Genomic DNA, 11,606 nt, shown 5'->3' on the forward strand with positions numbered 1-11,606 from the left:
CCTCGGCTAGCAGAATATGACCCTCGAGGTACATGTAGAGGCGCTCTCTGCCACGTATCTCTAGGGAGTCTCATCCTGGTTCAAATCAGGACATGGTAGTTAACCAGGGCATACCTTTATCTCACCCTTGTCTCTCAAACAAGGGGGATTGGCAGGCTTACCGTCGGACCCGCACTGGAGTAATCCACTTATGGAGGACTCGATGCTACTTCTTTTCACCACACATTTCACAGACCGCAATCTCCCATCGGACGGACGAAATCAGTTGAGGCACGTAAGGCCAGTGTGCCCCTTGTGCCAACAACGTTTTTAACGTTCCGAATTCGGTTGAAAATTTTAACCGAGGAGTTCATGTTCCCAGGGCGCTGCACGACACTTGTAGAAGTAGGTACCCCTGGCACATCGAACCAATTTCTCGTATACATGGGATGGAGGTATTGTGGAGGTAGGGAATACTCCGAGATACCACCAGTACTTACCTCAACTTACAAGCTCTAAGTAGCTTCTTTGCCTCCATTGCCTGGATGTAGGTATTATGTAGAGGTACCGATCCACCTGAAATTTACAGAAGGAATAGGTACCTTCGTATTCAAGGATGTGGCCTCTGTTGTAGTCCAGGAGTTTGGACTCAGAGTTGATTATTTGAGTCTCCCAGGCAAATATATACCCATCGTCCATCGCATATGCCAAAGCCGGATCATATACTGTTCGATGGATCATCAAGGCAACTTCTATGTCCAGTAATATTTGGGAATCAGAAGGAATGCTTCATGCTCTCTCATCTTCTTACTTCACTCTTTACCGGTTTTGTAGCACAAAAGCAACAAACCCGCCAGCGCTTTAACCGGAACTCTCTTAGCCCCTCGCCATCATGCGGGCTCCATTTTGCCATCTCTTTCTCTTTGCCCTATCCGCCTGGGCCCAAGCCTCTGCTTCTGATATTGGCATCGCATCGCAGAATCAAGATTATACGGATGATCTTGATGAGTGGCTAGCAGCGACCGAGCGGATGTCTCCAGAGGCGCTCAAGCCATGTCCTATATTTTGCAGCGCGGCTGGGAACAGCTCCTCTACGGACGGATGGTTCCTTTTCCCGGATTTCACCAAGCTGGCGCTATGTAACGAGACCATGCTCCTCAGCATGGCCGTCCAGACCGAAGTCGAAGAAGACAACCCTAAAGCATCCCCCGGTCAGCCCGTCGTCAGGGCTTGCTTGGCCGACTATGAGTCAAAGTTGAAGAGCGCCTTCGTTCCCGAGGACGGGAAAGCCTCTCTTTGTACAACCGCCAACCGAGTGCTCGAAGAAGCTTCCGTCTATATGCACCACCCGCAACTTAAGGATGATGATGGCTTCTCGGTCAGCCAAGCCGTGGCTGCGGGGCATCAGATCGTCAACCGCCTCGCCCAGCAAGAGCCTTCGTGCACGAACAATGCGATGGAGTTCGGATATTTCCAGTCGTCAGCAATCGGCATCTTTGCCGGAGCTGAAGTCCACCAGCACGGAGTCAGCTCGGTCATCCTGCGGAAGCTGTTGGAGTACGCACAAGAACAGAGCGTCTCAAGAACAACTGTTGTCCAACTCTGTGGCGCGGATGGCCGAGGCGCGGACTACAGCATTGGTGTCGTTGCGACAAGTTCCAGGAACCTTCTTTTCGTCCAAGAGGTTGTAAGAACGTGGGCCAACGGCGGATGCATTTCCCAGGCCGATGCCGGCGAGGACTGGATTAAAGTTACCCTCCGTATCCCTGCACCAGCCGACACCATTCCTTCATCCTCTTCCCTCTTGACGAACGGCACTCAAGGATCCAGTAACCTCACCACCAGAGACATCCAAGCTCATACTAATGCCCGCAGCCAGGCTTACGCCCACGCTCATCTTCATGCGCATGTGGTGGGTGTACGTTCTGGAACGCATCTCAGTGTCAGGGCCGACTGCAAAACCACTACCGTCCAGACAGGCGACGGCTGCTGGGCTGTGGCCAATAGGTGCGGGATAACTCAAGCCAACCTGGAAAAGTACAACCGCGCCAATCTATGCAGTACTCTTGTCAAAGATGAAAAGGTCTGCTGCAGCAGTGGGACCTTGCCCAGCACGTTGCCCGCCGGAAATTCGGACGGCACATGCAAGACAAAATCCGTCGTGAGCGGCGATGACTGTGGCTCGCTTGCCTCCAAGTGCGGCATCAGCGCAGCAGACTTCATGACGGCCAACCCCAAAACCAATCTTTGCTCAACCCTAGCAGTGGGCCAACCGGTTTGTTGCACAAAAGGCACTATGCCCAATCTCAAGCCCAAGCCTGATGCGAACGGCAACTGTGCAGTCTACCAGACCAAACAGGATGACAGCTGTTATGCAATCGCAGCTTCCCGGGGCCTGACCTTGACCGAGCTGGAGAGTTTCAACAAAAACACGTGGGGCTGGAATGGCTGTAACCTTCTCTATCCGGGTTTCAACATGTGTATGAGCTCGGGGAGCCCCCCTATGCCTGCCAGTGTCTCTGTAAGTTTATGAAAAAGTTCCTTCCATCGTGTTTGCCTCTTCTTTTACGTGCAGGCAGGACCATCGGCTGCCTTGCCTTCAAACCTCCCTTAGCTCCGTCCTTCTACCGCCTCCAGCCTGCATGTAACTAACTTGTACTTTCTACCTACAGAATGCTGTATGCGGACCGACGGTTCCTGGCACCCTGCAACCCACTGCAGGCACAAACTTGAGCACTCTCAACCCGTGTCCCCTCAACGTCTGCTGTAATGTCTGGGGCCAGTGTGGTCTAACTGACGACTTTTGTGTCATCTCCAAGTCTGAAACTGGTGCGCCTGGAACCTCTGCTCCTGGCAAAAATGGATGTAAGTGCTCCCTTCATCAGGATCTTGAGGTCTCCAAAGCCTCATCTCGTACCTAGTATGGGCGGGGTCGCGGGCGAATAGAGGTATGCTTGGGATGGAATAGCAGCTAACTCTGAGGCTTCGAATAGGCATCAGTAATTGTGGCAGAGACATTATCAAAGGGCCAGCGCCAGCAGAGAAGATCAAGGTTGCGTATTTCGAATCCTGGAACCTCGGCCGCGACTGTCTGAACATGTGGGTCGACCAGATCGACACAAGTCAATACACGCACGTTCACTTCGCATTTGCCAATATCACACGAGGCGACTACAAGCCTGAAATTACCGAGCCATGGACTCTAAGGCAGTTTCAGTACTTCAAGCAAATGACGGGCGTCAAGAAGATCATTTCCTTTGGCGGGTGGGACTTTAGCACCGCCCCAGAATCCTATTCCATTCTTCGGGAAGCTGTGTTACCTGCCAACCGCGAAAAGTTCAAGAACAATCTTATTGCCTTCATGAACGAGCACAACCTGGATGGAATTGACCTCGATTGGGAATATCCAGGGGTAAGTGTCACGCGATCTGCATTTTCAAGCCAAACCAAGATGGGGAGCACGAAACTAACGTTGAACAACCAACTACCAATCTAGGCTCCTGATATTCCGGACATACCTAGCGATGACCCCGTGAATGGTCTGAACTACTACCGCCTTCTTTCCAGTCTGAAGTCGGCTGTTGGACCTTCCAAGTCGGTTTCGTTTGCCGCACCGGCGTCCTACTGGTATCTTAGGGCGTTCCCGATCAAAAACATGGCCAGGGACCTCGATTACATTATTTATATGAGCTACGACTTGCATGGCCAATGGGATTACGGCAATAAATGGACTTCTTCCGGATGCCCGACGGGAAACTGTCTGCGGTCGCACGTTAACGAGACGGAAACACTCGATGCTCTCTCCATGATTACCAAAGCCGGCGCGCCATCGAACAAGGTTGTGGTTGGAGTGGCCAGCTACGGCCGCTCGTTCAAGATGGCTGAGAAGGATTGCTCGAATGAGAATTGCTTGTTTACGGGATCCTCCCGCCATTCCGACGCGGCGGAAGGACGCTGCACGCGTACAGCGGGCTACATTTCTAACGCAGAGATCAATGAGATCATTGCAACGGGTAACGTCCGGAAGTTGTGGGCGTTGGAAGGTACAAACTTCTTGGTTTACAATGACACGGAATGGGTGGCCTTCATGGATGATGACATGAAGGCCACGAGGGCACGGGTGTACGACTCGTACAACTTTGCTGGAACGACGGACTGGGCCGTTGACCTGCAAAGATTCAGAGAGTAAGTGGTTAACTCATGAATTTCCTGTCTACGAACAACCGCTCGTCTCTACCCTTCCCTTACTGTCACAGACACAGATCACCTTGACTTGCTAGCTCTGTTCTCTGTCTTGTCTTCGGACGCTACGGGGAGGCATTTATGCTAATGGCCTCAATTACAGTGGTTCGAATCTTGCCGACTACGACGATTATGACGACTATTACGACGATGATTCCTTCGAGTTAGACGACCTATACGCCGATGAGGGTGCCTATGAGAAGTGCTACAGCAACAGCTTGGCAACCCTGGACAGCCTAGAGAATTCAAAGGGGCAGGTGCCAAGTCACTGTATCACCCGGTACCTCGTCCAAGTCGAAGTAGCGACGTACAAAACGGCTTTGAACAAGTACAAGAAGTTGATCGACAATGGGTACGACAAAAAGTTCAAAATATACAAGGACTATGTTATCGAGCAAATCTCCAGCCAGATCAACAGCTTCATGGCTACAGACAAGGCGGACAAATACTTCAAATGCAAGGAGACATATACAGAACGCGGCTGCTGTCCCCCAACGAGCTGCAAGTGGTGTACAATTAGACCAGGAGGGTGCAACAACACGCCAGGCTGCACCAACGGCGAGCACACGGTCACCATGGACAAGTGTCCCAAGTACGCTACGAGCAAAGAGTATTTTGACACCACGCGGGTTCCCAATGCCACATTCACTCTGACGGACCGGGAGGGTTTCTTCACCGATATTGCCAAGGAGTACGGTATCGATGAGTCGTGGATCGTGTTTGGGAAAAGACTCATAGCAACACTAAACGGCTGCCAGTACGGGGACGGCAGCGAGGCGTCGTTGGAGGAGTGCAACAGGTATTTCTACAATTTTCCTGTACGAGCCGACCCCGGCAAAATTGAGGTATTCAACCCAAAGGACTTGATCGGAGGCTCGTTTCGCCAGGCAACCGACATGCTCCAGCGGTTCGAAACCATGCAGATTATTGGAGAATATGACGGACTCTTGGATTGGGACGATTTGGTGGACGCTATGTCGGTCCCCGCGTTTCTTGCCGAGGAGGCCCTCACGAACATGGAGTCAGTCATCGAGACGGCCGAGAAAGTGGAGGAGATGAAGCGCAAGGCGTTCATCCTCAACTTCCTTGGCGGCCTTCTGTTTTGGATTCCCTTCGTGGGACAGATCCTCGGCCCGGGAATGAGGACGGTGGGATTAATTCTGCGCATGATTGGAAGGGTTGGTGAGGCCGCCATGGGTATTTACGACGTGGTCAACGACCCCGGCAACGCTCTGGGAATTATCCTGAGTTCGCTGATAGGCGCCGAAGTGGGAAGAGGCGGATACAAAACTGCTGCAAGCGCGAGAAGAGGCATGAGTCCCAAGGAGTATAACAATCTCGGAAACGTCAAGACAAAGCTAGATAGGGTTGAGAACATTCGGGGTGGCTTCTGCAGTTTTTAGGGTAGTTAGTACCTGGATGCTCTGGCCGTTGACAAAATTTCATTGAAGACCGTTAGGGTACTTGTCTTTGAACAGAGTTTCTTAAGGGGATAGGCTGAGTACGCGTAATAGAATGAAGGCCATGGGAATGATGACGATATTGACCATCATGCCAGCAATGTAGAACTTTTCGTTTTCCCCATTTTCCCTCCCGATTGTTTTGAAGCGGGAGATAGGATAAGGAGCATTTTCAACGCACGCCCGGGCTCCTGCGTCCATGGCTCATTACCTTCGACCTTATGCTTCACTCTGGACCTAAGTATAATGGTCATCCACCTGATAATCTTTATCCTTGAGAGCAATTCGTGGAAGCTCTGGGACAAGGAAATACAGCGCGGCGCTCTTCGTGGTATTGGCCCCTGGAAGTGCATATTGACAAATCACAAACCTGCATAAATATTCTAGTTTCCTTAGGTAGAGGTAGTTATTGCACAGCCAGACACGCTCGAACAACACTGACTCCACCGAAAGCCAACTCCGTACACAAGGGCATGCAGCGGGCACCAAAACCAGACTCCATTCACAATTATGTACTGCCGACAACAACGAATTATGCAGATGCTTTTCAGGCCAGACATAAACAAGGTGCCTCACCAGTCTTAACTCAGAGTGGTTAAAGTTCCATCGACCTTCTTCTATTTTCATAGTGCATTATTATTGTCAGGTCCGGTCCAGTACGGAAACGTCCAGTCTAAGCTTCACCGTAACTTCGGTTAGAACGGGCACACCCAAGTTCCCTACCACTCGGCACTGCGACGCTGGATTAGGAAGGTGTGATAGTGCACCAAGGTGACGAGACGGAGGTAGGACCGGTCCTGGATTATGGGAAGTGGGTTTGCATGCATGGCACGGCTAGTCTACAGGCTTGACTAATCTCGACGCCACTCAGGTCACGCCCGCAGGGTTGGCTTAACCCTATTTCTTTACCTATTAACCTTTACCAGTACCATCATCACACACCCCACAAACTTTCGGCCTACAACTTAGAATCACACACAGAACAACCTCGCAATTTTCTTTGAATTTTTTTTTATCTCTATTCAACCGGCCAGCTTGACACCAGCAGCTCGAAATGGCAGCTTCGTCTCCCCGTTTTGTAGACCTACCATGGGAGATTCGATCTCAAATATGGGAGTATACGGCCGAGCCACGCACAGTCGACGTCAACATCACCCGCTCCGCCAAGCCAGTCACCGACGAACTGAGAGCCAAATTCAATCTTGGTCGCGAGCATGCACATCCCTGGATTACCATCACCCGATTTCGGTCACCCACCCCTGTGCCTGCGGCCCTGCACGCCTGTCGAGAAGCGCGCAATCACCTTACGACAAAGGATAATGGTGGTTTGGGGCACTACCAGAGGGTCTTCCACCAACTGCCCCCCGCGTCGTGGGGAGTATTTGTAGGCATCCTACCACTGCACAACCCGGACTTCCGGCTTTTCCTGGGCGTGGACCCGGAATCGGAGTCGGCACGTTACGTCTGGGTGAACTTCGAAGTCGACCTGATCAACATTGGGAAAACCCGTTTCGACGCCTTTCCACAGTTCTTCGAACACAGCATCAGACGGCTCAAGTTCGAGAGCGCATACGACTACAACAAGTTTAAGTACGACAGCCATCTCGAACACTGGGTCAACCTCCAAGAGATCCAGATCGTCTGCACGGACGGGATAGAGAAATGGGTGTTGCTGGAAGATGTGTGGGGTCTCTGGAAGACAAGAAACGTCTTGCTGATCGATGGCAAAACCAGAACCGGAACCGGAACGGGGGGCGAGGCCGAGACGGTGACATCTTACTCGGACTTGGCTGCTAGGTTTGATCTGGGTGAGCTGCGGGCAGCCAGGTACAGGAAACGAGGAGCAAGAATTAACCCTGACACTCATGTGCCGCTCGTACCTTGGCTCCCGCCGAGGTGGCTGGAAGGAGAGCACTTGTATGGTCTTGAATACTACTACGATAATGGCGAGGAAGAGTGGAAAGAGCGGGTTCTTGAGCCGGAGTCGGATTGGTATGAATATTCAGATCTGGAACAAGACACGGATTAGCGATGACTCTGGAAGTTTTGTGCGTCCAGGATGGTTGGCGAGGGTTTAAAGCACGGAAGACCGCGGAGGGGGGAGGGCTTCAACTTTCCCACGTACCTAGTCTCTACATATAGGTACTGGTAACGCCAGTATGCCAGCAGCGTTGGATGATGGGTATTGTACATTACTTCACACGGTCAACTTATATCTTGAGGCCCTTCTGATGTTCACCAAAGCTAATCACACCTCCCAAAAGCCAAACACACCTTCCAAAAAGCCAACCATACCTTCCAAGTAAAAGTACAAAGTATATGGAATAGGTGTCAGGGTGAATAAATGGCAGGGGTAAGCATCTTGTGTAGTGTATGCCTAGCCCACTCACACCTTCCTCCTACAAGCAAAAGTCTTGGCGCCAAGTGTTAGTGTTAACGCTTGGTTGCCCGCAAAATTCTTAACGACACCCAAATCGCCGTTTCTACGGTCGATATCTAAACAGTATCGACGAAATGTCTACGCCTTCGCCCTCTGGGGCCCCCAAACCACCGCCGCCGGCCATAATACCGGTTACTCCTTTGCCGGACATCTTTTGCGTCCCGCCCCCGCCCTCCACGACGGCGCAGTCGGCCAAGAGAGCCCGGACTGCGGACGAGGAAGTCCGTCAAGCACACGCCACCACCACAACCAGCACCACTGGACCCATCTCGTCCATCGCTGAGACCTACATCTCCGAAGCTCTCGCAAAAGCGGAAGTCCGTCATCTCACCTGCCCACGCCCGCGAGGCCAAACACCTCGCACGGACCATGACCGCCGCCCTGCAGAAAAGCTCTGCATCTCCAACCCTGTCTACCCCAGACACCTCCACCGCCCCAACAGGTAAAGGGCCCGCCACATTCGCACAAATAGCCGCCAAGGGCGCAAACTCCGCCTCGGCCTCCCGCTCCATTCCCCGCTCCAGCCCTATCCGCAAGGCTGCCCCGCCTCCTACACCGCAGAGTGACGGCCGTGTCTTCCTACGATTTAATAGGGATTCCCCTTTCGCCAACAACGATCCCTTCATTATTCCCAAAGAGGTTCAATTTCTTCTCAGCCTCGCCTCCACTGACATCCCTGGTTGCCACAAGGTCCCCTCTGGTTTTGCCCTCGTGCCCAAAGATGACGCTATCCGCCAGACTATCCTGGCCCACAAAGATAGGATTGGTGCCCGTTTCGGCTGCATCCAAATCGAAGTGCCCAAGAAATGGGTCACCTACGCCGTCCAGAATGTGCCCATGACGATGCGGCTCGGCACCGCCCCTATCGACACTACCACTACCATTAAGGACGAGGTCCTAGTCCAAGCCGGCCAAGAGCCTGTCGCCCTTCGTCCCTCCCAGTACTATCGTCCTGGCGAGGCCTACGCAACCTGGCTTATCTCCTTTGAAAGGCCTGTCTCTCCTTTCCGTCTTTTTGACGTTAGCAACATTAGCCGCCTCGTCCAGAAACGCCGGCCACTAGACCAATGTACAAAATGCTTTGAGTGGCATGGCCGTAGAGGGTGCGTTCGCGCTGCAAAATGCCCACAATGCGGACATGCTGCCCACGGTGAGTGTGACCGTCACACTCAATGCGCCAACTGCCGTGGCCCTTTTGAGTCCACCCACGCCGAGTGTCCTATGCGCCCAAGACGCCAAAGAGATACCGTCATCCGCCCGACCCCTCAACAACAGCAGCAGATCCGCTGCGAAGGCGGCACCCTTTTTACTAAGAAATATGATCGCGACGCCCCTACCGACAGCCAGGAAAGTACCACCACGTCTTCCAACGAGCTGCCCAGCCTTAGTTCCGCCCCCTCCGGCCCCGAGAGCTCCGACAGCTCTAACCAGAGCCAGCCCTCAGCTGATGGGGACACAATAATGGTCCAGTTGAGCGAGTACACGTCCTCCGACGACGCAGTCCGTCGCTCTAGCCGCCACAAAACGCCCTCCAAGAGGGCCACTGGCCTATGAGGTGGAAGTTGGCCACGGCCACGATATTGAGAGGTTTACGGTGGACTTGGACAGGCTAGTTCACCACGTAAGGAGACGGGAGGAGGAGAGTGAGAACGGGGAGGAGTGATTTTGCCCTTTCTTATGTCTTTTCCTTTGTTTTACAGGTCTCGCCATGCACTGGCGGCTCGCTCATTGGGCGATCAGACTGGAAGTGTTGGGCCGCGTTTACGCTATGGGCAACACGTGATTTACACTGGCAATAGGCCTCGGGTTGCCCTCGGGTTAATGGTTTTGGTGGACAGTTAGGGCATGGCTCTTAATCTTGTACGCTAGACTCACCGATGTGGCACGTCTCATGCCCTACGGGAGGCGGAAGTAGACGTTAAAAATAACAACAACAACAACAACAACAAAAAAAGCCTAGCCCACTCAGCTGGGCTTGGCGTAAGTGGAACGGTGCACTCAACGGCGAAGGCAATAGGGAAAACGGTTCTCGAAACGGGGGCAGCGTTTTCAGCTGAGTCATCAAAACCCCTGTCCACAACGCCTCCCATAGATAATCTTCCCCTCAGTGCTCTTATCTATGGGAGCGGAAAGGAAAGGAAACAGGTCTTTTAATCACGTGGTAGGGTCAAAAAACTGAACCACCAGCTCCCATATCCATGTCGTTCGGACGGAGGAATTGCGGTGAGTGGGGTGCCGGCGCTAAAATAATGAATATAATTGGGCAGATTATGAGAAAAAATGACCGTCCTGACACTGTGAAGATTGCACTCGGTCAAGACGAGTCGATTGGCTGAGAGAGCTGCATGCCAGGGCTACGGAACAAGGTGACGGCGGCGTTGAGAGCGACAAGGCAACCACAGCTCTAGGATCAGAAGCCGGCAGCTAGGGTGAGATGGCTTTAAGCCTGGGCGGGGGCCCGTGTCAGCACCCCCGCCCCCTGGCATACTTGCATGGGGCTTGGCTCGAAGCGAGGCTGGAAGCCTTGATATCAAGACAAACGCTACCTCTGGTTGCTTTTTTGGCATGTCCTCCATTGCAGCATCAAAGCTGCATTTGATCTTTGAAAGACGAAACGTTGATGTGGCACGCTGACATCAGGCTTGATTTACAGGACGTCGCTTTGAATGCAGGTTTGTTTGATTGTGGTTTGGTTCTTCGGCGTCTTCCTGTTCCGCAGCTTTGCCCCGTATGCATTAACTAGTATACAAAGATGTTGGCGGCTGCGCCAACCGTGTTGCAAGCTAACTACTATGAATGGTTACGACATGCCAAAACAAACAAACCTGCATTGAATCGCAAGGCACTCGGGTCTTTTTCGGGAGAACCACCACTGATTGATTCCAATGACTCCTTGGCCTTGCTGTCCGGAGATTTTCTTCGCTGCCTCCGCAACCTGTCAGATTTCAAAAGGTGAGTCTGGCACCTCTGGCCATCTTCCATCAATATTAGCGGTCCCAATCACCTTATTTTGGACTACTGCAGTGGTGTTAATGTCATGTGCAGAACCGTAACAGATTTTGGTGAAAATTGCACCTATTCTTATTAGTAATCTGAACATCTCATTCACGGACCTGAGCTAGCTAACTAGGGAACCCAATAGTTTCCAGCATCACGTGGTCTATCACGCCAATGTCTGGGTCCATAATTAGTGGGTCTTTGTTTACTCCAACTCTCCTTTCAATAACCAGCATTGTTTGTTTACCATCTTCATTGCCCATCCATTTTCCACACAATTAGCAATTCCCAGCACGTCCTTTCTCAAAATGACTCTTTTAGAAGAACAGAAGGAGATCATTTCCGAACGCCCGCTCGGTGATACACTTGACCGCGTTCGAGACAAATTGCGCGACGCCAACGAAGCCGACGATGCGTACCGGGAATCTATTGCATCCCTCTTAGGGGCGCTTGTCTTGTCTCCCGCAGCATTCAAACTACCCTCTTCT

The 11,606-nt window shown here is 52.2% G+C and overlaps 5 protein-coding genes across 5 annotated transcripts; all 5 read left to right on the forward strand.

Annotated features, from left to right (window-relative positions):
* Positions 1-1,141: 1,141 nt before the first annotated feature.
* SMAC4_13255 (uncharacterized protein) lies at positions 1,142-2,965 on the forward strand (the record flags this gene model as incomplete). Its single annotated transcript, XM_066091334.1, has 2 exons — positions 1,142-2,500; positions 2,652-2,965. The coding sequence occupies 2 exons, from the start codon at positions 1,142-1,144 to the stop codon at positions 2,898-2,900; spliced, it is 1,608 nt and encodes a 535-aa protein (XP_065946131.1). The 3' UTR covers positions 2,901-2,965.
* Positions 2,966-3,076: 111 nt separating this feature from the next.
* Positions 3,077-5,624, forward strand: SMAC4_10122 (uncharacterized protein; the record flags this gene model as incomplete). Its single annotated transcript, XM_066091036.1, has 3 exons — positions 3,077-3,391; positions 3,476-4,164; positions 4,325-5,624. 3 exons carry the CDS (start codon positions 3,077-3,079, stop codon positions 5,622-5,624), a joined length of 2,304 nt encoding a protein of 767 aa, XP_065946132.1.
* Positions 5,625-6,599: 975 nt separating this feature from the next.
* SMAC4_12960 (uncharacterized protein) lies at positions 6,600-8,187 on the forward strand. Its single transcript, XM_066091190.1, has one exon. It carries the CDS (start codon positions 6,736-6,738, stop codon positions 7,708-7,710), a length of 975 nt encoding a protein of 324 aa, XP_065946133.1. The 5' UTR covers positions 6,600-6,735; the 3' UTR covers positions 7,711-8,187.
* An 8-nt stretch (positions 8,188-8,195) lies between these two features.
* On the forward strand, positions 8,196-8,567 carry SMAC4_13256 (uncharacterized protein; the record flags this gene model as incomplete). The annotated part of the gene is made up of 1 exon (XM_066091335.1): positions 8,196-8,567. One exon carries the CDS (start codon positions 8,196-8,198, stop codon positions 8,565-8,567), a length of 372 nt encoding a protein of 123 aa, XP_065946134.1.
* Positions 8,568-9,319: 752 nt separating this feature from the next.
* On the forward strand, positions 9,320-9,675 carry SMAC4_13257 (uncharacterized protein; the record flags this gene model as incomplete). The annotated part of the gene is made up of 1 exon (XM_066091336.1): positions 9,320-9,675. Exon 1 carries the CDS (start codon positions 9,343-9,345, stop codon positions 9,673-9,675), a length of 333 nt encoding a protein of 110 aa, XP_065946135.1. The 5' UTR covers positions 9,320-9,342.
* Between the last annotated feature and the right edge of the window lie 1,931 nt (positions 9,676-11,606).

This window comes from Sordaria macrospora, chromosome 2 (genome assembly GCF_033870435.1).
Source record: "Sordaria macrospora chromosome 2, complete sequence".
NCBI lineage: Eukaryota > Fungi > Ascomycota > Sordariomycetes > Sordariales > Sordariaceae > Sordaria > Sordaria macrospora.